Here is a 21,142-nt window from a genome sequence, read left to right on the forward strand (position 1 = left end):
CATAATTGTCTAAGTCGTATTTTAAAGTTTTCAGGAAAAAAAACACAAAGGATATGAAGGACATATGTTTTTTTAATCATAATGTAACAGTATGTATGCCTAAGTTCTACCAGATGAAGTTTCTTAAAAACAAAAAGCCACAACAAGACCTACATAACAAATAAAAGTGACTTAATAGATGATAATTAGTAGATGACTTAGGCATATAGTGATTATGGACTGTAACAAGCATTCTGATTGGGTAAGGATATAAGCAATACGGCACAATGAATCAGCAGCCTTAAGAGAGTAGAAGACAATTATGCTTTGAGACTAACGAAATGTTTATATCTGATCTGTTCAGACACACTAAAAACTCACATTACATAGAGAGAGACTAATGCAGGTTAAAAGAGCAAACAGGTGTCAGTCCTCTGCAGTGATTCAGCTTCAGGTGGATTGATCCGGACTGAAAACTACCAAACTAACCCGTTAATTCAACCTCCCACAGTTTAATGCTGATTCGTTGATGAACAGGCGCTGGGTGATGCTGATCTGCAGGCGAGAGAGAGATGAAGAAACAACAGTGTGATTCTGATTCAACAGCAGCAACAAAGCTCTGCTGTTTAAGCTCCAACACGCTGATTCACCAGAGCGATGACAAGTCTCCTGACAGAGGGGACGATTGTTGAACAGCACACGCTTCCTCCTTCACTAGGGTCTCCTGTTACTGTAGAACCAACGAGCACCATGATGTCAGGAAACATTGTAAGACCAGGACGATACTGAAGACAGTGAAGACAGCTTTCGGGCCCCATTATTGACCGACCTGTCAGGTTAAGATAGAAACACACCATGTGGCATCAGGAAACTCCATGGTACCCCAAAGCATTCTGGGATTCCTTGTGGTACGAACCAGGAGGGCCAAAGATCAGTCCAACAGATGACACCTGTCTGATCAAACCCTCTCCTCTAAATCAACAGAGAGTTAAACAAGATGCCAGAATTAAACTGAGACTAAACAAAAAGCTAAATTATGTTCATGCATATAAACACTGTAGGTTTTCTCTGACATTAAGTTTTATTTAATGGAAAGCTGAGTCCAATTTCACTAGCCTGATCACTGCCAGACCTGTTGAATCCAGAAATCCCTTAACCAGAACTTGTCTGACAGTGAAGTAGGCTAAAAGATCTCCAACACATCATGGAACAATCTAAAGAAACTCAAGAACAGCTGAGGAACAAAGTCACTGACATCTATCAGTCTGAAAGGGTTACAACGACATTTCTCCTGCTCTGGGTCTCCAGACAACCACGCTGAGAGCCATTACCCACAACAGGGGATAACTGTGAACAGTGGTGAACCTTCCCAGGAGTGGCCGACCTACTAAAATGACTCCAAGAGCGCATGGACTATTCATCCAAGAGGTCCCAGAAGAACCCAGAACCACATCTAAAGACCTGCAGGCCTCACTGACTCAGTTAAGGTCAAAGTTCAGAAATTAGCTGCGTTTCCGTTATCCTTAGAAATGCACAAAATCCTAATAGCGCAATTAAAAACTGGTTAGGAAACACCTGAATTTAAAAAAACTCAAATATCGCAAAAAGGTTTTTACACTCTCAGGAGGAGGTTTTTCAGGCATTTCGTTATATAAATATATCGCAAAAGGGTATGGAAACACTTTTTCAGCATTTACAAGTCATGGGTCATGACGATGATGTCACATGACCAGTCACTCTGAGACAACATGGCGCGCTACGTGTGGACAGAAGAGATGAGACTTTTCTTAACATCATACTTATATCCTTTTTTGTGGCTTTTGCCAGACATGCAGACTTTAACCTCTGAACTGTCATCTGTTGCCTTCATCTTTTGTTCAAAATTATCAAGGCAGCCGCCATAGATGTAAGTAAAACCATACCAACACACAACAGGTTTTGAGCATCAAGCTTCCCTGCAGCGGATTCACGCAAGATGAGATTTTACAAGAATTGCAAGGCCTATGCCCAAAATTTCCTTTAATGGAAACGCATTCAAAGTGCAATTGTACTTAATCGAAATTTAAGAAATATCTATTTTATTTTGCGAAAAACTGTAATGGAAACCCAGCTAGAGACTAGGCAACAATGGCATCATGGGAGAGTTCCAAGGCCAAAACCACTGCTGACAAAAAGAACACAAAGGCTCATCTCACATTTGACTACAAACATCCTGATGATCCCCAGGACTTCTTGGAAAATATTCTGAGGACTGACCATGCAGAAGATCTGGAAGGTGTTCATCTGGGGTAGAACTCACACAGCATTTCATCAAAAGAACATCAGACCAACAGTCAAACATGGTGGTGGTCGTGTGATGGTCTGGACCACTAGAACCATGAATTCTGTTCTCTTCCAGAAAATCCTGAAGGAGAATGTCCAGCCATCGGTTCATGACCTCTAGCTCAAGCACACTTGGGTTATGGAGCAGGATCATCATCCCAAACACATCAGCAAGTCCACCTCTGAATGGATTAAAGACTAAATGAAGGTTCTGGAGTGGTCTAGTCAAAAAGTCTTGACTTAAATCTGACTGAGATGCTGTGGCATGACCTTAAACAGGCCATTCATGCTGGAAAACCTTCCTCTGTGGCTGAATGAAAACTATTCTGCAAAGAAGAATGGGACAACATTCCTCCACAGTGACGTGAAAGACTCACTGACAGTTATCAGAAATGCTTGCTTCAGTTGTTGCTGCCAAGGATGGAGCATCCAGCTATTAGGTTTAGAGGGTAATTACTTTTTCACATAGGACCAGATATGTTTGGATGGATTTACCCTGAATAAATGAAATTATCAATTAATAACTGACTTTAATATTTACTCAAGTTATCTTTGTCTAATATTAAAATCTGTCTGACAACCTAAAATTTCAATTGTGACAAAAATGAAAAAAATGAAATCAGGAAGGGGTGAAATACTTTTTCTGCCCTGTATACAGAGGTTTAAACATTTGTGTGTCAGACACGAACCCACTCACACACTCTAGTGTCCAGACACTCTGTGGTACCATTGTGACTCTGACTCCGTCATCTGGGTGTATGTGTGTGTTTATGGCTGTGAACAGGAAACCACATGAATCCCCATTACTACCTCAGAGACTGCTATGTGGATAACAACATGATAACAATGGCTTTTTTCTTTGTAAAACAACTTAAAATGTAGTGTCCCAAACTGGCCTGACCTAAACCCTCATCCTCATTACCAGTAGTAATAGGAAGGTAGGTACTGAATTCCTCTTTGGGGATAAATAAAGTTCTTGTATTGAATTGTATTGTATTGTATCACGTAGACACTGGCAGTTCTAAAGGGGGTCATCAAGTAGACCCTGGTAGTTCTAAAGGGGGCCATCATGTAGACCCTGGTAGTTCTAAAGGATCATCATGTAGACCCTTGTAGTTCTAAAGGGGATCATCATGTAGACCCTGGTAGTTCTAAAGGATCATCATTCAGACCCTGGTAGTTCTAAAGGGGGTCATCATGTAGACCCTGGTAGTTCTAAAGGGGGCCATCATGTACACCCTGGTAGTTCTAAAGGGTCATCATTTAGACCCTGAGAGTTCTAAAGAGTCATCATGTAGACCCTGGTAGTTCTAAAGGGTCATCATGTAGACCCTTGTAGTTCTAAAGGGGATCATCATGTAGACCCTGGTAGTTCTAAAGGATCATCATGTAGACCCTTGTAGTTCTAAAGGGGATCATCATGTAGACCCTGGTAGTTCTAAAGGGTCATCATGTAGACCGTGGTAGTTCTAAAGGGGTCATCGTTTAGACCTTGGTAGTTCTAAAGGGGTCATCATTTAGACCCTGAGAGTTCTAAAGAGTCATCATGTAGACCCTGGTAGTTCTAAAGGGGTCATTATGTAGACCCTGGTTGTCCTAAAGGGGTCATCGTTTAGACCCTAGTAGTTCTAAAGGGGTCATCATTCAGACCCTGGTAGTTCTAAAGGGGGTCATCATGTAGACCCAGGTAGTTCTAAAGGGGTCATCATTTAGACCCTGGCAGTTCTAAAGGGGTCATCGTTTAGACCCTGGCAGTTCTAAAGGGGTCATCGTTTAGACCCTGGCAGTTCTAAAGGGGTCATCGTTTAGACCCTGGCAGTTCTAAAGGGGTCATCGTTTAGACCCTGGCAGTTCTAAAGGGGTCATCGTTTAGACCCTGGCAGTTCTAAAGGGGTCATCGTTTAGACCCTGGCAGTTCTAAAGGGGTCATCATTTAGACCCTGGCAGATCTAAAGGGGGCCATCATGTAGACCTTGGTAGGTCTAATAGGGTTATCATGTAGACCCTGGCAGTTCTAAAGGGGGTCATCATGTAGACCCTGGTAGTTCTAAAGGGGGCCATCATGTAGACCCAGGTAGTTTTTGTTTCTGTCTTCATAGTAAAATAATGTCATCATCAAAAATAACAGCAGGATCTTTGTTCAGAGGTTGTTCTCTGGGTCTGTAGCTGACAGGAATGTGGCTTGTTGCTGGAGGACGGGGTTTAGTGATTGGTCAGTTCAGTTTTTCAGTTCAAGGTCTGACTGTTTCTTGTTGCACTTGCAGAAAACCTTTCAGCCTCAGTTTCCAAATCATTTCTGAGTTTGGGAACAACAAACTGCATCTCTCCATCAGCTGATGATGCCGTTTCCCCTCGCTCCTCGTCTCTGTGTTCAGCCAGACCGCACACATCATGCAGAACCTCCTCGATGGTTTTAGAGCAGGAAATTTCTGCTTATCCTGTCACTTTTGCAGGACTTCAGTGGAAGCAGAGAGTGTTTGAACTTCCCCACCTCGTCATAAACAAATCTGAGCGTTCAGACCTGCAGGGTGGCCGCTGCAGCTCAGACGCTGCGTGTCAAACATGCAGGATTTACCCATCCATCTGCATCCTAACCTGCAGCGTGTGGATGCGGCTGTCTGACTCTGTAATGTGATTACTGCACATGTCATGTCACTTTTCATCCCCATTTGGACAACATGCTCATAATTAATCTTGGCATAAATCTGGAATTTGGCAGCTTGAGCCTGTGACACATGTTGTAATACACACAAACCCAGCATGAGGCTCAAGCATTTGTCATAGGCATTAACTACCAGGCCGGCTCCTCTCTGCATCACACATCATCACATTTACTGAGAGTCTAACATCAAACCCTGCATGGACAACCATCTAACTTTAGATAGGAATGAAAGACTCATGTCAAGCTTTAAAAACAGTCAGAGATTTTCATCAACTGCTAGCTGGATTAGTCACTTTATTGTGAACTGAACAGAGTCTAGTGCATTTTGTGTTATTATTCACCTGTGGTGTCTAATGGGAAAACCTTACCAATAATCATAGCTGAGAGCCATAGGCAGAGCAAGGAGGTGGCTTATGGTTTATGTTGGTTAAAGTTAGCTTTCACAGATAGTAATGATGAGCTATCAGAGCATCCTTAACCTCCTGAGAACTGAGCCTTTTTTTGGAGAGCATTTTTATTTTCTCCTACTTATTTGGTATAGATATGGTCAGATAAGTTAAAATATTAGTCTTGTCATTGAACAGGAATTTCTTGGAAATTTTCCTTTCCAAAACCCCTCAAAAGTCCATAATTTAAAAAAAAGTCTTTTGAAAAATCTTAAACATACTTTCAAAATAAATATTTCTTTAGATAGTACTCAAATCTTTCAGTGAAAATTCCTCATAAAGCCTATAAAAAATTCCAAAAACATTCCATGCAAATTCCCAAAATATTAAAGTAAATCCCACCTTCAATTTCTTGGCAAATTCTAGACATTTTCAAGAAAAAAATCTCCAAAATTCCATGAAAATTATGGAAATAACTCAAACCTCCCAAAGTTTTGGAAGAAAAATGCTGAAAAATTCAAAGGACAATCCTGAAGCCCAAATTCCCAATCTAACTTCCCAAAAATTTGGTACTAATTTCCCCATGAAATATTCCCACGAAAATGCATTAAAAATTTTAAATTTAAAGCCATGAAACCCTCTGAAATATACAAACATATCCTCTTAATTTCAATAAAAAATACTTTGATAACGTCCAAGAAAATTCCCTAAAATATCCAAACAGCAAATTATCCAACATTTAAAGCAAATACCTTTAACTTGAATGGACATCTTGAACAATTAATACATCAATTCTAATACCAAAAATGATTGCTGTAATGCAGGAAAGCCAAAATGTAATGTCCTCATATGTGGATGCAGGGTCTGAGGAGGTTAAAGCTCTGCTGTGTCTCCATCTAGAGCAGTGGTTCTCAACGTTTTCAGCCCGCGACCCCCAAAATAAAGGTGCCAGAGACCGGGGACCCCCACTGTACCTGAGGGTGGCTGAACAGCTTCAAACACTGAAGAATAGTCGTGTGCAGACAAGGCCGCCCATAAGGGGGATAAAGTGGAGAGCTTTCTGGGGCCCATGGAGGTCAGAAAAACCATGGTCCATTGGGAAGTTAAGCTGTGAAAACCATATTTTATATTTGACCTGAATAATAACCACTCTTATCAAAGAAAGAAATATCTCTCAAAGGTGTTTCAGTGGATCTACCAGGTAAATCCAATGAAGAGATAGGAGCACACGAATCACTTGGAGCTGTTTAATCAGGTGCAGAGGACTAATGTTTCGACGCGCACGTTTTATATATGATGAAGACAGTGCACGTCGAAATGTTAGTCCTCTGCACCTGATTAAACGGCATCAAACAAACACCTTTGTATGTTGTTGGTCCTTCTGTGAGCACCGACCTCCATGCTGGAACGTAAGAGACTCTCTCTTCATAAACAAATATCTTTATTTAGTCATTTGTGTAGTAAAGAGCTTCTTTAAATGAAAATAAAAACTTATTGTAAATAGGTTAAAAATTGCTAAAATTGCTTGATAATGGCAAAAATGGTGTAAAAGGTGGCAAAAACTGGATTAAAGTGGAAAAAAATAACCAAAAATGGGTTAAAGTGGCAAAAAGTGGTAAAAGGGCATTTAAAAGTGGCTGAAACGGCTTTAGAGTGCCAAAAATTGGTGGACATTCGGTGGAATGGGATAAAATACTGATATAAACTGATAAACATGGGTTAACTGATGTTGACTTGACGACTGACTTAAGGTTACGTTGCCGGGCAACCAGAGCTGTTGTCCGCAAGAAAAATGCATTCTTGAGTTTTATCTTGGACTTTTAGTGTTTTTTCACAATTAAGTTGACAACATATGTTGAAACCTATGAAAACACAGAAGATGGATAGTCCAGGACACGTTTGAGAGAAAGAATGGGGAATTTCCATCAAGAAAACTCCCCAAAAAAGAAAAAGTTGAAAAAGAAGACCTCAGTCTCAACTACGACTCCTGGCTAGTTTAAAAGCTAACAACAACTGCCAGTTTCTGAGAAGTGGTTGGAGGAGAAGGTTTCAGAGCTGAGTCTGGGGCCAAAACTGAACAGATTTTTCTAAATAAAAAGCAGCTTTTCAGGAAAGGTTTTACCCAGGTGAATACTAGCACAGTCTGCTAGTGTTAGCATCACAAAGAAAGCTTTATCTGCATCAGTAACCACAAATATCTGCATTCTTTTACTGTGTTGTCTCATCTCTATCTTATAATCTTCACAAAACATGCACATAACTGTGGCACCAATGTAGCTGGTTAGAAACTAAGATGTGAAAGAGTCTTAAAATACTCCCACAATTCCAAAAAAGTTGGTGAGGAATGTAAAATGTAGATTAAAACAGAATTCAGAAATGATTAAATCTCATAAACCCATATATTATTCACATTAGAACATAAACAACATAGCAGGTGTTTAATTTCATAAAAAAAATATGTCCATTTTGAATTTGATGGCAGCAGCACATCTCAAAAACGTAGGGACAGGGCAACAAAAGGCTGGAAAAGTAAGTGGTAGTGATGAGAAACAGCTGGAGGAGTGTTTTCCAGTTAATTGTCAACAGGTCACATGACTGGGTATAGCATGAGACTAAGCCTTGGAGTCTGATGAACCCTCACACTTCTGACTCCACCGTTTTACCAAATATGAGGACTTTTACCTTCAGAAAGCTACGATGGACCATAAGTGGCATTCTCCAATCTTCCCAGCAGTCAGCAAACCAGTGGGTGGCGTCCCAGTGGCAGTGTACATTATTTATACAGACTCTGAGTGAGCTGAAGAGTGATTTAAACTTTCTGGTCTCTACAGGAGCTCATTTTAGCCGCCTGTCTTTTAATCATGTTGTTTTCCAGTTTTGTACCCTGGTTCTGCAGGAGGTGATGTTTGGTGTGAGAGCGGAGCAGACCTCTCCTCCTCCTCCACTTTAATACGCCGATCCTGAGACTAAAGGCGAGGTCATTCATTAAACATGACCATCTAAAAATAAAGGCCTCCTCCTTTCACCGGAACTGCTCTCTCTTTAATCTGGGCCAGAGCGTGGAGTGGTTTGCATCAGCACATGAGAGAGACGACATGAGGGACGTAGAGAGACAAAGAGCGGACATTTCATTCAGGGAGGAAGAGGAGGAGGAGGAGGAAGAGAAGGAGGATTCGCCAAAGGATGGATGTGTGGCCTGGCCTCTGAGCTTTCTCTCACTGAGATCTCAGGTTTACATCATTCATCAACGATTTAATGTCATCAGGTGTGCTGCAGAAAACTTTATCTCTGCACAAGTGACAACAGATCAAGGATTGTTACATGAACAACATATTTATCTGGATTAAAAGCTTGCTTACCTGTCTGCATTAAATTAAAAAATCTCTTTTGGGGACTTCAGGGGCTTCAGTGAAATATTTTCTTTGAACAAGATTATTACTTGTGTGCACAACCTCATAATAATTATTCTGTTTTTATGCACAATACATTAAAAGTGGTTATTTTGGGGCCTCGTTGAATTAGGTTAATGGCTCAAATGCAAAAGTTATCTTGTGTGAACAACCTAATCTCTAGATAGCTCACTTTATCTTGTTTGCAGAGTTTTTGCACACTGTTTTTGATAGAATATTCTGATCAGGAGAGCTTCTAATGTTGAGCCATGTCACTTTTATTATTGTTTGTTTGTAGCCAAGCTAATGCCGTGATTAGAGCTGCTGTGGTGTTTTTATCCTGGTGTGGTTTGCATGGTCAGAATCCTGAGAATCCGATCTTTCTGATGGTGTATAACATGTTATATTTACATTCTGTAAGAAACTAAATATTTGCAAAATATAAAAATAAACAAGACTTTAGGCCCACCAGTGGACCCTCAGATTATTATGGGGTTAATCAGGGAAAATCAGAACAAAATATACATTATAAGCAGACAATCACAGGAAACACGCTGTTATAGCCACAAAATGCTTGAGAAAAAAAATGCCAACTCCCTGATTAGTTCAGGTACCTCTGTAATTCTGGGCCTTATTTCAGACCAGTGCTGGCATGAACGACTACAGCAGGAATAGATGCAGAATTATGTCGATTTATGAGGACGGTGTTGAAGATTTTAATTCATTATGTGATGAACAAGCAAACAAACAACACTGAGATATTTACTAAGGGTGTAACGATTCATCAATCTGGATCAATATATCGATTGTTTGAGCAATGATCCAGTCATATTGATTGAAAGTATAAACATCGATATCAATCGCCATTTTTACCTTACGCTTTTATTATGAAATTCCCCCCACATGCTTGGTTATGACAGTTTCCGCCTATCCACGGGTCACAACACCACTAGGCATGGATTGCAGGTAATGGCTAGCAGCAGAGAGAGTATCAATATTGTATTTTTTTCCTTTATGTGAAAAGTAACAGATTGTGGTAAATGGGTTCACAATATCATCTGACATCGATCGCAGGCCTCTAAATTGAATCTAATTGAAATCGAATCATGGCAGACTTTGAGATATCGGCAAGTATTGAATCATTGTTCTGAGAATCGATATTGTATCGTATCATGATGAAACTGGTGATTTACACCCCTAATGTTTACACCATTGGTTTTATATTTATGGAAACTTAAATTTTATAAAATAAAACAATCTACATGTTGACAGCTTCTCAGATCTCCCTCTGAATGGAAGCCCAGCTCCCCTCAGACCCCCTGGAGTTTACTTATGAATAAGGTTGAATTTAAAAATCTTCTTAAATGTTGTGCCAGGATATTACATTCCTTCTGTTTTGACAGAGGCAGCTCACAGTAGAGGTCTGCTAGAGCAGGGGTTCTCAGACTATTTAGCCCGTGACCCCCTAAATAAAGGTGCCAGAGACCGGGGACTCCCCTGTACCTGAAGGTGGTTGAAGCCTAGTTGAACACAATCAAGGACAATCATGTGCAGACTTTACATTTTAAGGAAGTGCCTTCTTGTTTTTACATTTCACTAAATCTGTGCATATGCATTATGAATGTTTTTGGAAGGCATCTGGCGACCCCCAATCAGTGTTTCATGACCCCCGAGGTGGTTCCAACCCCCATGTTGAGAACCACTGTGCTGGAGGGACATCTGAGGTCTGAGGTTTGCAGTCAGACCCCCCTCATAGCATGACGTGTGTTCTCATGTTATTGTGCAGACAGCATCATACTGTTGATATTTAACACATTACCTTGTATGCAAAATATTTAAAAACTTTGGACTTCGGAGGTTATTAAATGACTAAATATCATTAATAAAACTCAGTGGTCGCTGATGTGAACAAACTATATTTCTTAGGGCTGGGCAGTTAATCCCAAATTAGATTAAGTTGCAGAAGTTGCAATATGTCTTTAACTTGTAATGTGTCAAAATACCAGTTTGATTTCTTTTTTTTTTCTTTTTTTTTTTTTTTTTTTTGCAGCGGAGATTTTTATGTGCATTATGCAAACATCCAAGTGTCAACCCAGCGGTCCATTTAAATATGACTTCTCACTAATCCCTATGGAGCCCCAGACATGACATGGTCAAAACAATTTAGTTGTGGCTACATTATAGCTATAACGTGCTCATGAAATACTAATTATGGCCATGAAATACTAATTTGTGGCTTCAAAGTAGGTATAATCTATGCACGAAATACTAATTAATGATATTAATATCATTCCTGGACAGCTGGGTAAGCAAATGGAGCGCACCTTCTCTAAGGTCTAAGGTAGAGGCAGTAGAGGGGCTAGAACTACACGATGGACAGGGATAGTATGACTGAATTTGATTTTAGGCTGGGAATGAGCTACAAAGGCATTCTAAGGCCTGGTATTGAAGGAACCATTATTACCCAGAGGCATTTAAACTGAATACTGAGATCCAGGTTGCTTTACTGGCAGAGGTGCGACTTGGACGCTGGGATATGAAGGTGCACTCCATTTGCTTACCCAGCTGTTCAGGAATGATATTAAAATTATCAATGAGTATTTCGTGCGCACATTATACCTAATTCGTGGCCACAAATTAGTATTACGTGTGCAATTTATACTTATTTTGTGGCAATGAATAAGTATTTTGTGAGCACGTTACAGCTGTATTTTGGCCACAATTAAAAAATGTTTTGACCATGTCACGTCTGGGGCTCCTTAATTAGTATTTTGTGGCCCTGATTTAGTATTTCGTGGCCATGAATTAGTATTTTGTGGCCACAAATTAGTATTTCGTCACATGTTATAGCTATATTGTGGCCACAATTAAATTTTTTTGACCATATCAAGCTTTCTGCTCCCCCATATTCTGAAATAATTTCATTGTTTTCAGAACACATTGTCATACATGTATGTGTCCATATGGGGGTTTCTAGGTGTTCACACCCTGGAAGGCCAAAGCCTGCTGCTGACTAACACAGGAAGGATCTTGAGAGCAGGGGTTCTCAATGTTCTCAATGTTGGGACCCCATTGGGGGTCACGAGACACTGAGAGGGGGTCTCCAGATGCCTTAAAAAAACCTAAGAACATGTTTGAATTGCACTGTTGCCACTTTACACCAGTTTTGCCTAATTTTAACCAATTTTTTTTAATCACTTTTCCCACCAATTTTACCACATTTTTGCAACTTAAAACTCTCTTTTTTGTCATTTTAAACCCTTTCCACCACTTTTTTCTGCCTGTTTTTGCCACTTCTAAATCAAATCTTGCCACTCTCTGCCCATTGTTGGCTCTGTTGCCACTTTTAACCCCTTTTACCACTTTTTAAGCCACATTTCACAATTTGACATGCCCATTTCTGTCAGTTTCTGACTATTTCTGCCTCGGCTAGTTTTTTTTTTTTTTGCTAGTTTATATCCATTTTAATCCCATTTTACCACATTGCCACCTGTTTTTGGCAGTTTAACGCCATTTCAGCCACCTTTAAATCTCCTTTAACCACTTAATATGCCTGTTTTTGCCACTTTTGGCAATTTTTTGGTTATTTTTTGCCACTTCTATCCAATTTTTGGCATTTCTAAACCATTTCTGCTACTTTTAAAATCCAATTTCACCATCTTTCCCACCATTTTTTTGCCAGTCTTAACCCATTTTAGCTGTTTTTAATGTATTTCAGTTCAGTTTTTAATAAAAGGATTTACATTTTATAAGAGTGGTTATTATTCAGGTTTAATATAAAATACCAGGGTTTAACTTTACAGTGGACCATGATTTTGCTGGCCCCCAGTTTGGCCAGGCCCTAGAAAGCTCTCCCATTCCCCCCTAATGGGCGGCCTTGTCTCCACATGACTATTCTAAAAGTGTTCAGCCACCTCCAGGTACATCTTAGGTATTGTTGAAAAATACATACCATGAGGAATCTAATAATAACATTTTACATTGCAATAATAATACTGGGGAATAAAAAACAGGTTCATTCCTTCTTGTCCTCTCCAACCATTTCACTCCTTTATCTCCGTTTCTTTATTCTTCTTTAAGATCTCCTCTTATTCTTAGATTTCCTTTATTTCTAAAGCCCCACCTCCCTCCCTCTCCACCTCTCCCTCCTCTCACTTTCCCTTTCTGTCGATTCAAAAGTTTTCTTTCCTCCACCCTGACCCTCCTCCTCTGCCTCGGTCTTGTAGGTGAGCAGCATGATTGGGCGACAGGTTGGAGGGGTAGTCTTTTACACATCACATGGTTCACGTTTGCAGCTCTGTGAGACGCCATTTTGGAGGAAAGTTTGGGATTTGTAGAACCTGGGGAGGTGCAGGAGGAGGAGGAGGAGGGAAGAAGAAGAAGAATCGAAAAGGAGGAAAAGAGGAAGTGAAGGAAAAAGAGAGGAGGGATTTACGTTCAGAGAAGTTTGACACGAATGCACAACGCAGGCTGAGCTGGGAATAACAGAGGAAGAGTGCGTGCCAGTGCGGGATAAATCAGGCTCGAGTTTAGGTGTGCCACCAGGCTGGACTTTGAAGTTTTTATTTCTGGAAAAAGCATCAAATCCCTGGAGCTGCTCGCTTCCCTGCACCACAGTAACAGCAGCGGTCGGCTCATGCATGCAGGGCTTTTCGCTCGGACTTTGGCTCACGGATGGTCCCACTTGGAGGAGGCTGGATCTGCACTTTTTTTAATTGTGTCGCCACCGCGGTCCTCCTGCGCTGGTGCACGCCCGGGCAGGGAGCGTCTCCGGCGGGGAAGTAGAGCAGGGAGAGTCGGCGGCGTCCCGGAGCCTGTCTCTCGGGTTGTCTCAGTTTAACCCGGGACTCCTGGGGAACTTGGTGTCGTCGTGGAGGGATTTTCTTGAGCCGTGACTTGGAGCGGTGACAGCGGGCTTTAACTGGCGGAATAATCAATAAAAACCGTCCTGTGCGAGGAGTGCATGAGGCTAACACAACACTAGCTCCATACCGAGCCGAGCCAGACCAAACCATGCCAGTAAGGAAGAAAGGTAAGCCGCTCTGCTCTCACTTCATGTTATTAACTAGCAGGCTAGCACGGCTAAAGCGAACTCCCTCTGCAGCCCCGTTTACACTCAAACAACGCCGAAACAAACACTGACACGGGTACAACTCGACACAAACACTCTCCACACGGCTTATTTCGGCCTCCCGAGCCGTGCCGTGCCTCCCAGGTGAAGTGAGTTAAAGTGGGGTTAGCCGGTTAGCCGCAGTTGCTAACCAAGTTGTATATGGGGCACCTTGTCTGGAGAGGAGCCCAACTAAAAATAAACTCCACTATTCCGCTGATAATTCACATAGTCTTTATTTATTACAAGTATTATGACGTGACAAACGTGTCATTCAGTCACCTGGACGCGCTAACCCGTGACTAATATTTTAGATGTAGTGTTTAATGAGAAGGCAGACCCAAGTAGGGGAGACAGGGGGCAGAGGAACGAAGACACGGCAGCAACAAGTCTGCCGTCTGACGCATGCGCAGAAAAGCTCAAGGAGCCTGGATAGGTTATGGGCAGACAGATTACTTATAAAGTTCTTTACTGTACTGATACTGAAAAACAGTTTTTGATATTAAATCAAGTATCTAATCACAAATGCAATATCAGACTCCGAAGTTACATAATCACATAAAAGGCTGCAATTATTTTAGTATTCAGTAGTACTTGAAATGTTTGCAATTAGGGATGCATGATATTATCAGCATGATATCAACAGATTTAAACATTTCTACCAATCTTGACACCGCTCCTCCAGGCATTTTTCAGTTTCTCTGAGTTTTTCAAACTTCAGGCTTAAGAATTAAGGATGTTACTATTTTTTCACTTTGGACACTTGGCATAGTTGTAAACAGCTAAAACATTACGTTTTTGGTAGTTTCTCCATGCAGAAATCACCACTTTCCCTCCATAGGAGTTCTTCCTCATCAGCTGAGGAAACACGGGTACGATCAGAGTTTAATGAGGTAAACCAGGACAGAACTGGACTGAACCAAACCGGACCACTTTGTGGAAAAGGACCAGACATAAGCATTGTGTGCCACTGCTCATCCAGGCCTGAATATTTCACACGTTCAGGACACAAAAGTAGCTGAAGAATTGGGATTTTTTTGTTTTTGCACTCTGAATGCTGGGCATAGTCATAAACAGCTCAAACATGGCCTTTGGTAGAGTGTCTCTGTGCAGGAATCACTGCTTGCCCCTAGGGATGCACGATATTGGATTTTTGCTGATATGCCAAGATTCATTTTAGCCGATACTGATATTGATACAGATATTTAAATATGCTTTTCGGACAAGTAATTTCAGTCCTTTTGGACACTTAAAGGTTTAAGGATGACCAAGGAAACAAACTTTAGTCCTTAAAAAACACTTTCAAGTTTAAAGGAAGAGGATAAATAAAGAAAAAGATCTCACCTGACATAGGTCTGTTGGTTCAGACTAAAACTACACTCAATTATTAGTACATATGGACAAAATTTAAAGTCCATATTTGCTGAAATACCCAGGCAAAATATCGGATGTGTATATCGGCAGAAATTTTTATATCTGCTGATACCGATACTAGACAGATAATGTCGCGGCTGTTTGAACAAATAAGATAGTGGAGTGGCTGAAGTTCTTTTTCTTTTTTTAAGGACTGGAGTTTAAGGTCTGAACCACATTTAGATGTCGTTATCGGCTAAAATTGATTCATAAATGTTGTCAAAAGCCAGTAACATTCATCCTCATTTACAACACCAACAGAAAGGCCTTTAAGTCCCTTTATTTCAAACAAGGACAAACTTTTATTAGTGGAAAATATCCACCTTATTCTCAGCTCCCATGATAATTTGCATGAAACCTGGGTGTGACTTTTTGACTTTGCATAGAAATGAGATTCTGATCCTGATTATTAGACTAATGTGGAGATTAAAATATGAAAACATCAGCTGTTACACGTGAATCAGGATGATGTTATTATTCCTCAGCGTTCTAGAGGAGAGGACAAGGTGGAGAATTTGCTGCTGAAAGGTACACTAGAAAGTTTATCTATCTTCATGTCAGTATTTACATGGTAATAGGGATGATTGTGTTCTGTTAAAGGAGTTGGGACACAACCTTTCAGAGCAAATGTAGAGCCCAGTCAGAGCATTAACATTTCTCTCTTTAGTTTGATGAATTTCACATTTCACTATTTAGTCCCTCCGTAAATGTTGAACTTTTTTAATACCCATGATTCACTTGGTCAGCTCTTCAGGTCAGTAATTCTAAAATTCAGAATAAAGAATAAATATTACATTAAGAGAGAATACAGACAGTGACCAGCATGTCTGAAACACCACTGTTGTTAAAGACTTAAAGACTCGTATTTAACTTTGTCTAGTCATCTTTACCACCGACAGAGCACCAGGTACTGGACGTTTCAGAACACAGAAATTTCATGTTGTAAGAACATTTATCTGAATGTCCAACAAAAAAATGAAGTGGTACTGAATTGAGGATTTAGACCTTTAAAAAGAACCGCTGTTTGCACTAAATGACTTTAGTAAGCCACTGGGAGAATCATGTTTTAGCTACTATTGTTTCTGTACCAGAAGACCCACCTACATCTGTAGCTACAGTAGACCCCCAGAACAAGGTCAGGTCAGGTATGGGAGCTGCTGGTTCAGCCTTGGCCCTGTACTGCTCTGTCCTCCTGGTGGCCATCCTCCAGACCTGCACCAGGCCCATACCCCATCTCTCCAGGTATGCTTCCAACTGACCCCTGCATGACCAGCCCACTGGGTCCTGGGCACCCAGTATGCGGTGAGCTGGATCAGGCCCAGGAAAGCACAGCTGCCGTTCCCGTACCAGAATAAGGTGGATCAAGTTATTTTGAAATCAGTACTGTAAAAACTTCAGGTTTTGTGTTTTATGCTGCTTAATATTTGTGTTTTGAGTTGATCGCTTCACACCTCTACCCTCTCACTGTTCTCTGCATTTTTCTGAATTACCGAGCATGTGGACTCATGATCGTGTTTACAGATGTCAGCATTCTCTAATTTCTGACAGAAACAGACCAGAGTTTATCTCACAGGTCTGATCTTCTACTCCAGAATGAATCTCTCTGAATCAGCGTTAGCTGTGTTCAGTGACAGCAGTGAACCAGCAGTGGAGTAAAGCTGTTCGCTGCTGATTTCTGTCACTCATCCTTTCTGTAACTCCACGGCTTGACCGACAGACTTGCGCTGCATGTGACGTCACATCCATAGCCGTTACAGCCCGCCCACCAGGTTAGGGTAGGGGTGTCCCAAACCATATCAGACCAGACCACCTGATGGAAACATGGTTTCATTTCCCTTCATCTAGCCTGGATGACTAAAATTGTGTAATTGTGTAGTAAATTGGGATATTGACTGATTCCATACCAGATAAATTGGTTATAACATGGAATAAAAATCTTATTTGTGCAGGGTAGTGATTGTACTCAGAGTATGTAGAAATGTTCTGATGGTAACTGCAGCGTACAGGTCCGTTTTGAGCTGTAAAGTACTAACGTTCCTGTGTTTCATGGATCATGACTGCAAAGAACCTTTTGCTTCCTATTGCTATGACTTCCATCCTCTCCTCTGCCTGATGATAGAATTTTGTCTTTGGTTCAACGTCTCTGGAACAGAACCGGTCTGCTCACTGTGACACAAAGACTGCAGACTGAGAACCAGCTAAACCAGGGTGTCAAACTCAACCACAGCAGGGCCTGAAATCTGGATTTAGGTCTAACCTGAGAGCCTTACAGGGTCTACATTAAACCATGAACTGTGTCTTGTTTTCACCCGTGATGAATTATGAGGTACAAATAAAACTAAGCACTGATGATAAATTATTCTGAGATTTCAACAGAAAAGAAAGTCAGAATGATAAGCCAAATGTCTCCAATGTATTTGTGCAGTTGAGACGGTATGTAGGAGTGTGCATGCAGTTTCCTGCTGTTAAAAACCAACATTACTGAACACTGAGTAACAGGGACGTCTTGTTTTTACTGTTTGCAACAGGCGTCAGTATGATTTAAACTTTTACTGCAATCAAAGTTAAACTTCTGGTTTCTAACTGGACCTGACCAATCCTCCTGGTACCTTGTCATCTCCTTTTTACCTTGTTCCTGCTGTAGGTCAGAGAGTGAATTAAGAATGGGGCAAAGGAGAAAAACACCACGCTGCATTGTGAGCTTTCAGGATGCTTTAGTAGGGGTCGAGGTGATTTTGTGGCTGGAGCTTGTGGATGTCTTGTGCGGTCAGGACAATCAAAGTTAAAACCTCTGGTTTCTAACTGGACCTGACGCCTCATTCTGTGCTGTTTCATACTGACCTATCGGGGAAAAGTCTCTTTCCATTAAACTAAATCATGCTCACAAGAACTGAAAATTGTTTCATGCTTTAACTTCCTCATTGTAAGTTTTCATCGTGCTGATCTTTGCTGTGTGGTTCTTCACTGAGGGATTATTGCAGCACTAAAGCAGTCAACGCTCAGACCAGCCTGCTCTCCACTGCTGAGCTGAAGCTGCTGCTGCGTCTCAGATCTTTTATCGACGAGGCCCTGAGTGAACTTGTGTATCCCTGATTAACCCTTTTCCTCTTCCTCTTCCTCCTCGTGTCTCTCAGATGCACAGCGAGCCCTGCTGCTGCTGGAGGAGTACCGGGCCAAGCTGCACCACGCCGAGGACCGGCAGCTCCGACACTCCATCCAGAGGGTCATCGACATCTTCCAGAGCAACCTCTTCCAGGCCCTCATAGGTACGACCTCTTACTTCAACAGCGCTGCCTGGAAATGTCCCTGAAACTCTACGCACAGCGTTCAAGGCTTCAGAGTCCTTAAACAATCCTTCAAAACAAGGAAACACCGATAGTAGATTTATTTCTGTGGACAGTTTAATAGAGCTGACTAACCATGGAAGCAGAGAATCAAAGCAAACATTAAGTTTTCCTCTAGGTTTTTTATTTCACATTATTTTAAATTTAAAAGGCTTTCACCACAGGAATGAGGGATCACTCCATATTGTGTGTTAGTGAACATTTGCTTCTGTTCATTTTTTAAGCTCCTCCTACTAAGCAGTTTAGCACCCAGGGCTTTTATTTTGAAAGGAGTGAAATTAAAGTGTTCTGTTCCAAAAAAGGCGACAGAATGGAGAGAAATATTGATAAAGCACTTCATAGTATGGTTGATATTAGGGCTGAGGAATTTTTGGAAATATTTTAATTGCGATTTTTTTCCCTCAATATTGTGATTGTGATTTAATAGGTGATTTTTTAAACTTCCTCATCTCATGTATTTCTCAGCAAACAAGCAGTAAATCATTCTGTATTAGAACTAAATATTTGGTAGATAACTAGGGCTGATATTTCTGCCTTATTTTGACTCATTGCAAATTCAGTATGAATTGAAATGAAGGGAATTATGGTTTTATGTCTCTCTCTTTCTTAAAAGCATGAACATATTTTAAAAAAAAAACAAGGAAAGTAGGATTTTGTTGTAAACTATCCTAGAAAAAAATGACTTGAATGTTTACATCAGTGGTTCTCAACTGGTCCAACCTCAGGACCCACCAGTCTGCCTCATGATAAATCACGCAGTTGAATGTGTTGCAGTTTTCAACATGATTGGACCAAAATGCATGACATGAAAAATCGAGAGTATTGATGCATGTCCACTAAGGACTTCAGGTCTTTTTGCCACCATTTTTTTCTCAGACACCAAGTCATGGCCCACTTTTGGGTCCCAACCCACCACTTGAGAACCACTGGTTTACACCAGTGGTTCTCAACCTTTTCAGCCCACGACCCCAAAATAAAGGTGCTAGAGACCAGGGACCTCCACTGTACCTGAAGATGGTTGAACACAGCTATGAACAATCAAGAATAGTCATGTGGAGACAAGGCTGCTCATAAAGGGGGGATATAGGGGAGAGCTTTCTGGGGCCCTGCCAAACTGGGGGCCCATTAAGGCCAGCAAAATCATGGTCCATTGTAAAGTTAAGTTGTGACATCCGTATTTTGTAGATCTAACCTGAAAAAAACACCTCTTATCAATGAAAAAAATCATGTTTTTAATAATTTCTGTGGTAAATAGGTTTCTTAAAAATGTAAATTCTTTTTATTAAAAAAAAAATTGAAATTGATTAGAAATTGCTAAAAAGGGTTAATAATGGCAAAAAAAAATTGTGTAAAGGTGGTGAAACTGGATTTTAAAAGAAGTAGAAATGGGTTAGAAGTGGAAAAAATTAGATAAGGATGGCAAAAAATAACCAGAAAACAGAAAAAATAGTGGCAAAAGGGAGTTAAAAGTGGCTGAAATGGCTTGTAAATTGGCAAAAATGGGGGTGGGGTGGGCGGTTGTTGAAATGGGAAGAAAAATTGATATAAACTGGCAATAAAGTGTTAACTGAGAAAGAAAATGGGCAGATTTTGGCAGATATTGGTTAAACTGGCAAAAATGGGCATATAAGATAGTGAAATGTGGATAAATTTGTGTAAAAAGTGGTAATAGTAGCAATAATAATAGTAGCAAGAATTGGTTTAGAAGTGACAAATCAGGCAGAAAAAAAGTGGTGAAAAGAGTTTAAAATGGACAAAAATAGGTGTTAAATAGCAAAAATCTCTTAAAATTGGTGGGGAAAATTATGAGAGGGGCTTAAAATTGGCAGCATTGGTGAGAAGTGGCATCAGAGTAATTTAAAAAATATTCTTAGTGTCTCACGACCCCAAGGGGGTCCTGACCCCAAGTTTGAGAACCACTGGTTTACATGACATGTAGAGTAGAACATCTTCTCTTAAGAAAATGCATTAAACGTATTTTGAGACATATTCCAGGTTAAAGAAATACTGCACCCTCAGTGATTTAAGAATCAAGTAAGACATATTATAATTAATCTACATTTCCAGTAATTTCCCAGCCCTAGTTGATACTGTCACACACTCAGAGCGCACCAGTGACCTTAAAACAGTCGACTGGAACATTTAGTCTTTTTGCACCGTTTCTTCATTTAATCCTAAAGTTTGCAGAGAGAATTGTCAAAAATAAGAACAAATTTAATTCTAGACAAGTTTGAATTTTCCCCTTTGGAAGGCTAACGGCGTCAGTGAGGACTCAGTCTGTGATGTTGTGGAGGAAATGTCGATAAATTTGTGTACAATTCTCTCTGATTGGACTATTGAGATATTTTTAAACCTTTGCAGTGAAAGATCTATTTTTACCCTTTTAAAAATAAACATCAGTAAAGGTTTCATCTTCTGTTGGAGGACTTGGACAGTTAGTGACTCTGTCTGTGCTGATGCTTGTCCTCAGAGGAACCCTGCCTGTGTATAAAGACATGTTTATCTTATTGGATTAACAGCTGTGTGTTTCATACGAC

The 21,142-nt window shown here is 40.6% G+C and overlaps 1 protein-coding gene across 12 annotated transcripts in view; it reads left to right on the plus strand.

Moving 5' to 3' along the window:
* The first annotated feature begins 13,050 nt into the window (after positions 1-13,050).
* Positions 13,051-21,142, plus strand: part of dlg1b (discs large MAGUK scaffold protein 1b) — a 184,041-nt gene continuing 175,949 nt past the window's right edge. For all 12 annotated transcript variants that reach the window (XM_041802842.1, XM_041802843.1, XM_041802847.1 and 9 more), the window contains exons 1-2: positions 13,051-13,770; positions 18,396-18,527. In XM_041802842.1, the coding sequence (XP_041658776.1) occupies positions 13,752-13,770; positions 18,396-18,527 (151 nt within the window). In that variant the 5' untranslated portion in view covers positions 13,051-13,751. The remainder of the gene's footprint in view (positions 13,771-18,395; positions 18,528-21,142) is intronic.

This window comes from Cheilinus undulatus, linkage group 13 (genome assembly GCF_018320785.1).
Source record: "Cheilinus undulatus linkage group 13, ASM1832078v1, whole genome shotgun sequence".
Classification (NCBI taxonomy): Eukaryota; Metazoa; Chordata; class Actinopteri; order Labriformes; family Labridae; genus Cheilinus; species Cheilinus undulatus.